The sequence below is a fragment of the Phaenicophaeus curvirostris genome, chromosome 4 (assembly GCF_032191515.1).
Source record: "Phaenicophaeus curvirostris isolate KB17595 chromosome 4, BPBGC_Pcur_1.0, whole genome shotgun sequence".
In the NCBI taxonomy this organism is placed as follows: Eukaryota; Metazoa; Chordata; class Aves; order Cuculiformes; family Cuculidae; genus Phaenicophaeus; species Phaenicophaeus curvirostris.
This window is the reverse complement of record NC_091395.1, coordinates 8429402-8442295: the sequence shown is the minus strand read 5'-3', so window position 1 is coordinate 8442295 and position 12894 is coordinate 8429402. Positions and strand designations below refer to the sequence as shown.

The following is a 12894-nucleotide window of genomic DNA, read 5'->3' as shown; positions in this document are numbered from 1 at the left end:
TGCATTCCCGTCCCGCCCAGCGGGGACCGGAGCCCCGCGAACCACCCACCTCAGGCCGCGCTTCCCAGCATCCCCAAGAAAAGGGTTAGGCGGGGAAACCGCCCAACGACCCCGACAGCCCCGTCTCCCTCCCCAGCGCAGGTCACTCACCCGTCAACCCGGTGCTACCCGTGCGGGGCGACACATGGGGGGGCGGGGGGGGCGCGGAAGGCGGAGCGGGAGGGGCGGGGCCTGGGGAGCGCGCCCCGGAGGTGGGGCGGGCACGTACGCAGGCGGGGAGGGGGGCAGGCACGTACGTACGTACGTGCCTGCCCCCCTCCTCGCCTGCGTGCGTACGTACGCAAGCACGCAGGCCGGGGGGTGGGGGGGGGCGCGCACGTAACTCCGTGCCCGCGCACGCAAGAGCCTAGCAGTGACGCGGAGGGAGGGAGGGGATTGGGGGGTTTGTCACGTGACCAGCGCTCCCCGCCCCCTCGACGGGGTCCTCGCGCCTCACTGTAGGCGGGAACGCAGGCAACCCGCCCCACGCCCCCCCCCCGGCCCCAAACCCCCACGTTCCCCTCATTCCCCCCCTCCTCCCCCCGCGAAGGTCCGCTCACCCGTCAGCCCGGGGGCTACCGGTGCGAGGCGCCACATGGCGGGGCGGGGAAAAGCGAAGAGAGGGAGGGGAAGAAGAAGGAGGAGGAGGAGGAAGAAGAAGGGCGGGGCCGGCGGCGCGCGCACGCAGGCGCGCGCAAGGCGGGAAGCGCACGCACGTACGTAGGTACGTACATACGTACGCACGCACGCACGCACGTACGTACGTAGGCAGGGAGGGAGGCAGGGAGGTGCTTAGAGGGGCGGGGGGGAGGCAGGCGGGCTCCGGCCACGTGACCCTCGCGCCCCGCCTCGCGCTCGGCCCCTGTCGGGGCGGCCATGGCGGCGGCGGCGCCGGGAGCTGAGGGGCAGGAGCCTCTGCTGAGTCCCGGGGAGGGGGAAGAGGAAGAGGAGAGCAGGTAGGGGCTACTTCCTTCCCGTCCTGCCTGCGGCGGGGGGGCGATTCCCTAGAGCACAAGGCGGTTTGGGTCGGAAGGGACCTTGAAGTGCATCCAGTTCCAACCCTCTGCCATGGGCAGGGACACCTCCCACCAGACCAAGGTGGCCCCATCCAGCCTGGCCTTGGACACCTCCAGGGACGGGGCAGCCACACCTTCTCTGGGCAACCTAGGCCAGGGCCTCACCACCCTCAGCGTGAAGAGTTTTTTTTCCTAATATCTATTCTAAATCTTCCACTTCAAATTTAAAGCCCCTCACCCTTGTTACAAGTCCCGGACCCCTTTCCTGTAGTCCCTTCAGGCACTGGAAGCTGCTCTAAGGTCTCCTCGGAGCCTTCTCTTCTCCAGGCTGAACAACCCCAGCTCTCCCCGCCTGTCCCCATAGCAGAGGTGCTCTAGCCCTTGGATCATCTTCGTGGTCTTCTCCGGATCCTTGACAACAGGGTCATAACCTTCTAATAATGAGGATTCCAGAACTACACACAGTGCTCCAGGTGGGGTCTCACTAGAGCACAGCAGATGGGCAGAATCCCATCCCTTGACCTGCTCCCCAGGCTTCTTTTGATGCAGCACAGGACACAGTTGGGTGTCTGGGCTGTCAGCGCCTGTTGCCGGCTCATGTTGAGCTTCTCATCTCCCAGCACCCCAAATCCTCCTCAACATGGCTTCTCTCAATCACATTATCTGCCAGCTTCTCTTGAAACCACAGATTGTCCCAACCCAGGTGTAGGACCTTGCCCTTGGCCTTGTTCAGCCTCATGAGGTTCACACAGTCCCACTTCTCCAGTTTGTCCAGGTCCTTCCGGATGACATCCTGTCCTTCTGGTGTGACAACCTGTGTGATTCCTCACACGGCTTATTCCTGAGGCAGTGAGGGAAACCACTCCGCCCTCCTCACCAGTCCCTATGGCACCCACCCATGGGTGATGAGTCCCTTTCCACTTGTGTGGATGCTTTATCGTGCCAGGAAAGCCCAGTCTGGGAGCCAGTTGGGGGACGTTACAGACTGCACTGCCCCCTCATCGGTCCGGTGTCAGGGCTGGCTGTGCCACTTCAGGTGGCCTCTGCTTCCCTGTGACAACCAGCAAACCCTCTTGCTTGGGAAGTGTCTGAACAGCATGAAAATGTGCTTCTGAAAAAAGTACATTTGTCTGTGAAGATGCTTCTAGATATTGGAAAAATAACTTCTTGTAACTTCTGTTATAATTTTTTTTTCAGCCCTTGAGATCTTAAGCGATATCTTTTTATACTTCTTTTATAGCACATAGTTATTTTCTTACGGTGAGAACAGACTGGTTGTACCATTTAGTCTGATCAATTGTTGTTGTTCTTTACTTTTTTATGCTTTAAATTCACAGTTCTGAGGAGGTGTCTCACCTTCTGTGATTTAATACCCGCTTCTTAAAGCCTTTACATGATATTTACATATTTACATGATATGGTTGGACTCGATGATCCGGTGGGTCTCTTCCAACCTGGTTATTCTATGATTCTGTGATATTTGTGATGCTCCAAAGCGTCTCTACAAAGATTACAGAGCTAAAGATCTCTAAATAAAAGTCTCTTTGTGTAGCATCTGAATGCAATGATATGTGATAGCATTTCTATTATTTTTTTTTTTATTTGTCAGTCTAGTATTTTTCAGTGAAAAATTACCTTTCTTCTAAAATAAATTCTTTGTATTCTCTGCTGTGTGGAAGTCCATTCCTGCATAAAAATTTACACAATCGTGTTGAGAGGATAGTGAGAAATATTTTCAGTACCCTGTGAGGATGACTAGAAGAGAATCCAATAATGATTTCTCTCTCTTTGGCTTCTGTTTCAAAAGCAGGGATGCTGTGGAAACACAAGAGCATTATAAGAGCAGGTGGCGATCCATCTGGATTATGTATCTTACAATGTTTCTCAGTAGTGTAGGTGAGTAAACACAGGTGAATTCCGATGTTGCTCGCTTAATTAATATATTTGGGTTTGAAAACAAAAGGGTTTTCTAGATTTCGACTACATAGCTCCTTTAACGTTACTGTTCCCTAAAAAAGGTGCGTTTTCTGGTTCTTCAAAAGAGAAGATAAGACTAGAAAATCAAACACAAAGTTACTTTTTAAAATACAAGTTAAATCATGCTCTGTTTTGACTCTGAATGATGTTTTACTTAAATCTTTTTGGTTTGTGGCTTTTTAGTAGTTCGGGGTAAAAGGTAGTGGCAGAGTAAGATTATTGTTCAGAACCAGACAAAGCAAAGGTCACGCTTAACACCCGAAGTGAAACTTCTAGGGAATGAAAATAGAAATAATGTTGAGCTCATAAGACACGAAATCTTTGTGGGAACGTTTGTTATATATTTCAAAATGTGTATGAGAGTGTGTGTTCTTCAATGGGATTTTGCCTCTCCACTGCAGAACAAATTGCTGTTTCATTCCTAAATAACTGCCCCTGGAAATGAGAATTCTGATGATTTTGGACTTCTGGTGATGTTCTGTGGGCCTAGAAATGATCTTGAAAATCATAGGGTGCTTCAGTGATTTTTTTTTTTTTTCAATTTGATGAATTAGAACTTCTTTGCTAAATGGCTACAACTACATCAGTGTATCAAGAAATTATTTGTACTTTGGGAACCTTGCTGTCTTTCCACTGGGAGGAAAAAATTCTATGCAGTTTGCTTAATACATTGGTATTCTTTTCATAGGAGTTTTTCTGTGTAGTACATACGCATCTATAAAATTGTCTCTCAAAAATAGTTCCTCCTTTTAGAAGGAATTATCACTTCTTAAGAAAAGCTTTTTTCAGGTGACAGACTGATGCACAGTTTTAGACTGTAATACATTTAGGAACAAGAATAAACCCGTAATAATTGTTTCGGTAAAGCAAATTACTGATAAATGTGGCAAATAAAGGAACTTCCAATATGTTTTTATTGCAGGTTTCTCAATTGTAATTATGTCTGTGTGGCCATATCTCCAAAAGGTTTGTAAATACACGTTTTTCTCTTAATAAGAACAGAAAACTCCTGCTCAGAAAGTATGTAACACAGAACAAGGCATTTTATTTTAGAAAAGAAACAGTCAAGGGAAATGTGTTCTTAGAAGAGATTTTTATTTTGCCATCCACTTAGGCAGCATTCATTATTTCATGTAAAATCGATAGCAGTCTCTTTATCCAAATGTACTGGTAGTGTTAAAACAGGATACACAAAGCTTGTCGGTATTTTGGAACAATAACAAGAAATGAAAAGTTATAGAGAGCTTTTATGCCTCTTCTAACAAGAATGCGACACAGAGGGAAAACAAGGAATTGCCTTTGTTCCTGGATTGTCTTTTTAGTTTGTTTAGATTGTTTTCTCTCTTTGTTGCATCCTTGGTAGAAGCGGCATAGAAGTTCTCTAGAACTTTCATTTAATCTGTGACAGGGTTTTACTGGTCCTGCAATTGGAGAAGGCAGTTTGAAATGTAAATGTGGGAGAATATATCCTGGGTGGGGCCCTAGGGGTACCATTAAAATTGAGGCTGGTGCTGAATTCTTGGAGAAGAAAAGAAAATGCATCATCAGCCTCGTAGAGCAGGATAGATCGAGGCACGTCCAGAGGTGGCTTAAGAGATACCTTGCTCCTGACATGTAACCTGTCTATTATACTGCTTAAGTGGTGTCTGTAGCCTCTAACATCAGCAGTGCTATTTGGGTTTGCTGCAAGTGAGCCATTTCCAATCTTGGAAGCACAGTGTGTTTTATTGGTTTGGTGCATTGCTGGAGACAGTTAGCCAAGATTTATTACCACAGACAAAGTATTATGTGCAAACAGCTGCTTCTGAAACCCAGCGTGGTGTGTTTATATTCCAGTGCCATGCGGACACAGCAGCTTGTTTAGCGGTAGCTTTTACACAGCATTGCCTAGCGCCGCATAATCCCAGATTTACAGCGCAGATTTTAGGTATTTCAGGAACTGATTGTAAATTCATTTTGTGATACTATAAAATGTTATAATTTTGCAGTGTTTATAGAGAGAGAGAGGCTGCGTACAGTTTACCTGCCAGCAAAGGGCTAAACTCTGACATTGACTCATGGAATTGATTGATTTGTTTCTGCAGATTGATCCGACAGCGAATGCAAGTTTCTTGGGTTGGATTATAGCTTCATATAGCATTGGCCAAATGGTCGCCTCTCCCCTGTTCGGCTTGTGGTCCAATTACAGGCCAAGGAGAGAACCTCTCGTCGTTTCAACTGCCATTTCAGTTGCTGCTAATTGTCTTTATGCCTACGTCCATGCGCCTCACTCACACAACAAATACTACATGCTCACTGCACGAGCTCTGGTGGGATTTGGAGCAGGTAACCACAGCAGAATTTACTCTTCTGCAATTCCACGTCTTTTGTGAGGTAGTTAATGTGATAGTTTAGTACTAGATTTACCATTACGTGAATGATAATTTATTACTTAACAAAGGAAAGGGTCACCCTATACTAGTTTAGAATAAAATTCTGTAATTGTGCAATGGTGTGTAAATACGTGGGAGAGTGCTGGGTTTTATTTTCTTGCAAGAAAAGGGGAGAAAAACTACTCTAAAATAAATGTAACTGGATGGTTTAAGAGTATAACTTGGTATTTACTTGAACACTTTCTTGGTTTTGATTTTTAAGGAAATGTGGCTGTCGTTCGATCATATATTGCGGGTGCTACTTCTCTTACGGAAAGAACAAGTGCCATGGCCAATACCAGTGCCTGCCAAGCAGTTGGCTTCATATTAGGGCCGGGTAAGCTATGTCTTCTTTCCTCACTTCTTTAATTCTTTTTAGGATGAAATTGGGCATTGAAAGTAAGAATCTTTAGCAGCTTCAGGATTTTTAAGGCATAGTTTGTTGGTGGTATCAAAATTGAATAAATGGGATTCACTCATATGTACTTGAGTATGCCAATATAAATAAAATAATGTAGTCCAAAGAAATTATTACTGTTTATAGTTAAAAACTAGCTGGTTTTTATTGGTGGCTGCAGGAAAAACAGGTTCCGAGATGCTCTCTTGTACCAGTACTCATTACATAATAACGTCTATGACTAATTGCACTTTATTTATGGAGAAGGGAGATTAATGTTGCTGTACTCAGGCAAACATTTCCACCATTCACATGACTGAAAATTTTATATGTTTATTCTACATGTGTTCTAATACTTTCTTAATGATTCTCAAGATTTTCTCAATGCATTTATGTCTTAAGTTTTTCAGACATGTTTTACACTCATTGGAGAAGAAGGAGTAACATGGAAATTAATTCGTCTTGAGCTGAATATGTATACAGCACCAGTTTTATTTGGAGCTCTCTTAGGAGTAATTAACATTATTCTCATCTTTGCCATATTCAGGTAATAGAGTCAAATAAGAGAAATATTCTACCTTGTTTTAGCCGGTAGCTTGTAACAAATATGTGCTCAGAAGGAGGACTAATAAACCTGAAATTTGGAGCGCTAAAATTATAAGCTGTTATTTATTTTTCAGGGTCTCTACCTTCTTTAATACGTATCTGTTTCATTATTCATAAATTATTCATTGCAACGTTACAGCTAGAATATAAACTGATGAAAAACATTAAGAGCTGTTAGACTATTAGCTTAGCCTTGATGTGTTTTCAGTGTTGATGGTTTCTGCCCATGTTTTTGCTATTAAGAGAAATAAGGTTAGCTTGTCTATAGGGTTCTCGCTGTCTGTGTCTTTCTTTTGGGAATCTTGAGAGGGGATTTGTTTGCATTATCCCATTTATGGCGGCAAGGGGAGATACTCTAATATTCTCCCACTAGAGTGTTTCCTTTCTTGAACATGGTGGTGTTCACTGCAGTCAAATGTAGACTGTGCAAATGATGTTTAAAGGAGTCGGGAATAATTAGAATATAAGATTATGCCATTTAGAAATACTTTAAAAAAAGAAACTTAATAGTACATCAGATAAATATGTGTATTAATGAAAACAGTTCTAAATTTTTAGAGAGCATCGAGTGGATGACTTGGGACGGCAATGCAAAAATATCAATTCTGAAGGAGAAGGTATCTGTGTTTTCTTGAAAACTTACTCTGTGATGATAATCGTGAAGTACTCTGTTGTTCCATGCAAGCATATAGAAGTATTCTAAAGTCTTATGGATTAGGAACTCAAAATGGAGAACAGGCTACATCTCATTCTGACTGGTCTAGGAATTGCTTCACGTTGATGTTGTGTCCATAGTGCTGTCTGGCAACAAACAAGGGGGAAAAAATTGTATGGAACCTTCCAGATTTTCACCCTGGAACTGTCTCCCAAGAGACAGGATTAAGTGAATATGTCATTGTCAGAGGAACTGAAATACCATTTTGATTCAAAAACATAACATTTAGATTGTCAAAGTACAACTGCCTTGCCAGCCCCCAACCTGCACATTAAATACCATTAGCAAGGATACCCATCACTGTTTGTAACCTGTGGTCCTGTAAAAAAAGCTCAGTTTTCTTCTGGTTTAGATTATTCTAGTTATAGAATAATCTGTTTTATATTGTTTTAGTTCTGTTATAGATTATTCTTCTGTTTTGTTGCAGAAAATGATGTTCTGGATCAGGACGCAGAAGGAAACATTGACCACGTTGCTGTGGTAGCACTGAATTTTCTTTTCTTTGTCATCTTGTTTGTCTTTGCTGTCTTTGAAACGTAAGTTTGTCCGTTTTCTCTCAAAGCACCTAGACATGGAACATAGACTAGGTGTGCATGTAAAAGCTTTTCTGTCGCCCTCATTTTATTAACCGTACTCTTCAGAAACAGACATCCAAACCCACGTGCAATCAAATCAATGTGCACTGAATTAAAGGTCAGGAGTAACTGAAAATGTGCAGCATACAGTTTGTAGTCTGTGAAACATGAATGTAAAAGCTTCTGCATGGATGCAAACCCATATCCTGTTTAAAAAATAAAAGTAGCTTAACTTGAGCTACTTAAAATCTTCAGAGAGAGCTGTCTTCAGCTGAGGACCTTGTTCTAGACATTCTATTTCAATTTTGTGTAGTTTCTTAGTATGGTTCTGATTAACTCCAAAAGCTCCAGTCTCTTAGTAATGATTATTTCAGTAATGATGAAAACAATTATTTGACAGTTAATGCCGTTCTATTCTTAAATGCACTTTTACATGGTATTTTTTTTCCTTGAAGAGGGATGTTATTCACTCCCGAGTTTTCTGTATGAAAGAAAAAAGTGAAATGTAACACTGGTACCTCAGACTGAAGTACACTTCCTTTTTTAATTTATGAAATACTTTGAGGATATAAGATTTTATAAGTTTTTTGAGCTCTAATGTAGCTAAGATTTCTTTTAGCAAGATAGCTCTGTCTCAGTTGCATTGTTTTTGGAAAACCGAGTTCGTAGAGACTGGTTGGTTGCTAAAACTGAAACAGTATTGAATGTTGATTATTTTTATACTTGCAGGGCCTATGTTTTTTCCTCTCTGTCACTATTGCTTTGCTTCAACTCCATTGTTTTCTCATGAAATACATTAACGATGCTTCAGAGTACGGCTGGTGTAATGCAGTTGTGTATTTTGTGTAGCAGATTTATTTTTAGTAAATGGTGTGTGACAGAGTTAGTTTATAACCAGCCTGTGTTTTCCGATGTATCTCTCGGGAGGAAAGGCTTCTGTACCCCTGTGTTTTATGTCTGGGACAATATATATATGGAAACAGCTGTGTAGAGGAAGCTGGGTTTTAATTAATGTCATTTTGTTCTATCACTGTAGTATAGCTACTCCATTGACGATGGATATGTATTCCTGGACCAGGAAACAAGCTGTTTTTTATAACGGAATAATCCTGAGCGTGGTTGGCATTGAATCAGTTATTGTTTTCATGGTGGTTAAAATGCTGTCTAAAAGGTAAGTGTTTGAAGTGGTCGCTTACATGAGCTAAGTGTGAGAAGCTTTATGGCGAGGCCTAATCTGTGTTACTTAAATCTTGTTAATGAATTCGGGTTTACTGTGACAACAAAATACTTGCAGTTGTGACACAGCCATGATGCCGCTGTCCTCTACTCCGTTAACCCAACCCCCTTCCTTGTCTGTCTTCTACCTTTGAATCATGAGAAAAACAGGTTTTAAGTCACTGTGGTTTCACAACGTTTGTTGCAGGTGTTTGGTCAGGCATCTTTTCGCCAAACTAACGGGCTGCATCATCAACAGCTACGTAAATTTTACTGTAATGAAATGATATGTTCAATTGTTATGTCATTGCTTGATAGGACTGGTGAGCGTGCCATACTCCATGGAGGTTTACTGATTGTCTTGGTTGGATTCTTTATCTTACTGCCTTGGGGGAAAAAATTACCCAATATCCAGTGGCAAGGTACAACGCAAGCCATTTGTATCATCATAATGCTTTGAACAAAGCTTTCTATAGTATTTTTTTCTTAACAGTACACATAACTTCGTTTTACAGAAATAAAGAACAACTCCATTCCCAGAACAACTTCCATTGAAACGCTGGTGCCTTTCTGGAGTCTGCAAGCCGTGCAACTTCCATCCAACCAGACAGAACCCGTGGGCTGCCCCATCACGCAGTCCTGGTGCCGGAATACTCCCATGATCTACCTGGCCCAGTACCTCAGCTCTGACGTGCTGATCGGATTGGGCTATCCCGTTTGTAATGTCATGTCCTACACTTTATACTCCAAAATCCTAGGGCCAAAGCCACAGGTAAGCATGATGCCTAAGTGCTTTACTTCATTTGCTCTCCAGGACTTGCACCCTTTTTATGGGAACGAGGGATTTAGCCAACATTCCTTTTGTCGTCAGCCGCTTAGTACATTTCAAGTGGGGCAGAAGTTTCCAGTAACTCTAATCTTTTCTAAAATCCAAGGCAAATCCCTACAGGAAGCAAGGCTCGTGCTACAATTTATGGCAAATCTTACAGCTGTGAAAATTTCAGTACAATGAAATACAAAGCTTGTGGCTTTTACAGCTGTCATGGAAGAGTCATTTTTGCAACAACCAATTATATATTTGGAATTTCGGTGCGGAATTCTGTTCTTCTCCCCAAGTGCATTATGTGGGTATAAACTGGAGGGGGGTAGATTTAGCCTAGATATAAGGAGGAATTTCTTCACGCTGAGGGCGGTGAGGCCCTGGCTTAGGTTGCCCAGGGGAGTTGTGGCTGCCCCATCCCTGGAGGTGTTCAAAGCCAGGCTGGATGGGGCTTGGAGCAGCCTGATCTAGTAGAAGGTGTTCCTGCCCATGGTAGGGGGTTGGAACTAGATGATCTTTAAGGTCCCTTCCAACCCAAACCATTCTGTGATTCTATATAAAGATGCAAATGCTGTGATACATTATTGTCATTGCTGACATTTTATGGTGGTGAAACAAAAAGCAAGATAATACTACTGCTTAACCAAAAATTTTTCTTTTTCACCACTTACCTCATTTTTTTCCATGTTATATTTTGCTGTAAGAGACTCAGTGCCTTTTTATTGCAAAGCTATAAAGTATGTAGCTCAGTGGAGCCTTCAAATTAATGCTTAGAGGAGCCCAGTTCTCTTGGAAACCAAGTTCTCAGTATCTTAACAAGTTAAGAAAGATAAGAAATTACTTAAACACTTCTGAATTTTCTAATTAGTGCAGTTGGTGGGAATTATTGCCAAGCCAAATAAGTCCTGTATTGCTAACTTAAGCTCTTGATCCTCCTCAGGGTGTCTACATGGGATGGTTAACTGCCTCAGGAAGTGGAGCACGAATACTTGGGCCTGTTTTTGTGAGCCAAGTGTACACTCACCTGGGACCACGCTGGGCGTTTAGCTTAATCTGTGGAGTAGTTGTTCTTTCTCTTCTAGTCTTGGAGATAGTATACAAGAGACTTATTGCATTTTCTGTCAGATACGGAAGGATGCAAGAAGAGAATTGTTAAATACGTATTTTAAAAAGAAAAAACAAGCAGAACTAATTCTTTATTACTACTTTTTAATGAGACGTACCTAACTGCTGACCTTGTTGGCTGTGTGCAAGGAGCTGTACACCTGTACTTACACATTGACAGAAGACGTAACTTGGTTGTATCCTAACACCCAGCTACCCCTGCTGCCATAGCTCTGCTGTGTTCTGCTTTTCCAGCAGCAGAGGAGGGATGTGGACAAGTCAGATCGATACAACGGCACCTCTGAAATGTGTACAGTTTAATTGATGCATCCGCACACCGAACCGGCTGGGAAGGTCACAGGTTATGCACACGCTTTCCAGAAAGGAGTGAAAGAAATATTGTCTTGATTCTGTGAATCAGGATTAATAACTTCTGTAACTATGAGATTAGTTGAGCTGCATGCACTTTGGATGGAAACGTCACTAGGGAAGTGACCTTTCTGATGTTGTTTGCTACCTGTAAGCACTGGTTAATACAAAATGTCTCCTTTTGGAAACTGTGACGTTATCAGTACATCTCCAGGATTCCAAATGAACGGAGATGGTCCTAAAAGTCTTATGAGAAGCGGCTGAGGGAGCTGGGGTTGTTTATAACCTGGAGAAGAGGAGGCCTTATCACTCTCTACAGGTGCCTGAAAGGAGGTTGTAGGGAGGTGAGTGCTGGTCTCCTTGCCCAAGAGACGGGTGATAGGATAAGAGGGCGATTGAGTCACTGGCCGTGGAGGGGTTTAAAAGACAGGTAGGTGAGGATATGGTGTAGTAGTGGGCAGATGCAGGTGGGCGTGATGATCTGAAAGGTCTTTTCCAACCTAGTGACTCTATGATCATGAGGGAAGTGACCCTTCTGATGTTGTTTGCTATGTGTAAGCTCTAGTTAATGCAAAACATCTCCCTTTGGAAACTGTCATGTATCACACACCTCGAGGAAGGCAAGCACCTGCTTCACAAGCAGTTTCTGGGGGATTCAGGTATTTAAGCTGGTTAAGAGGCATTGAAAATCACAACTTGTGGCTGTTGCTTGAACTACAGTGGAATGCCTTTTTGTAGCAAGAGAGAACCTGCACAGAACAGAATTATGCACTGTGCTTTGTAACTTTATTACAATGAGGAAATACTAAGCAAGATTGTTTCTATTCCCACGGTCCTTGGTGAGAATGATGGCGCTGTGCTGAGCAGCCAGCTTGATGCTAATTAAGTAGAAAAGAGGAAACGGGCTCCTTGGATTTTGACTACTGTTTGTAAACTTTTTTTTTCTGATCAAATGGTACAAGAACCAAGATTTTGCAATGTTTGAATCATTTGATATTTATTTTAATAAGTGAAATAATAGTTCTCCATCAGAACAGGGCGTAAGCTTGTCTATTATATGGGTTTGTTTTATCTGTTTCAAGCTGGAGTATTCCAGTATCAGAGTTGTAACTGCTGCTTAATATGTCTAATATTTGATGCTTCTTGAATTTATTAAATGTAATTAAGTATTCTTATGTAATGAATTGTTCAAACACTAGAAGACTACTGAATAAAAAGACTTATTTTTTACAATACTGACTGAAGGGAATACAAAAGCTTTATTCTATCTTGAGCTTTTCAGCTGCAGTCACAAAACCTTATGAGAAAGGGCTTTGCTTTTACAGGGATTTCTTGTGTGTGCTAATTCCTAATAATCAGTACCAGAAATCTCCTGGTTGGGTGGTGAAAACAGAGCACAGAATCAAGTGCTTAGTTACAGCAACTGAAAGTTACTTCAATCATGAGAAATTGGTGTTACTTTTAGACATGAGAAACAAGACTTAAAAATGGCTAACAGGATTCAGTATTCTACAACTCTGTGCTTAAAGTATTGGTGCTGTGGGGTTTTGTTCCTCTTTAAAAGACTGATTCTTTTTGGCTGCCTTGAACCACTTGTTTTGTTTGCCTTAAAGTCCCTGTTGAGCCTGGAGCAGAGGCAGCGACCTTTAC

The 12894-nt window shown here is 42.6% G+C and overlaps 1 protein-coding gene across 1 annotated transcript; it reads left to right on the top strand.

Annotated features, from left to right (window-relative positions):
- Nucleotides 1-909: 909 nt before the first annotated feature.
- MFSD8 (major facilitator superfamily domain containing 8) lies at nucleotides 910-12483 on the top strand. Its single transcript, XM_069855214.1, has 12 exons — nucleotides 910-995; nucleotides 2866-2951; nucleotides 3955-3998; nucleotides 5117-5357; nucleotides 5667-5780; nucleotides 6243-6387; nucleotides 7005-7063; nucleotides 7589-7697; nucleotides 8773-8907; nucleotides 9270-9373; nucleotides 9467-9723; nucleotides 10712-12483. Exons 1-12 carry the CDS (start codon nucleotides 916-918, stop codon nucleotides 10925-10927), a joined length of 1590 nt encoding a protein of 529 aa, XP_069711315.1. The 5' UTR covers nucleotides 910-915; the 3' UTR covers nucleotides 10928-12483.
- Nucleotides 12484-12894: the final 411 nt, after the last annotated feature.

Excerpts from the sequence above, each read along its gene's own strand:
- MFSD8 (XM_069855214.1), top strand. The coding sequence starts at position 916 with ATGGCGGCGGCGGCGCCGGGAGCTGAGGGGCAGGAGCCTCTGCTGAGT. Across the intron at positions 5,358-5,666 it reads TCTGGTGGGATTTGGAGCAG|GAAATGTGGCTGTCGTTCGA; the intron begins GTAACCACAGCA and ends TTGATTTTTAAG. Across the intron at positions 7,698-8,772 it reads GTCTTTGCTGTCTTTGAAAC|TATAGCTACTCCATTGACGA; the intron begins GTAAGTTTGTCC and ends CTATCACTGTAG.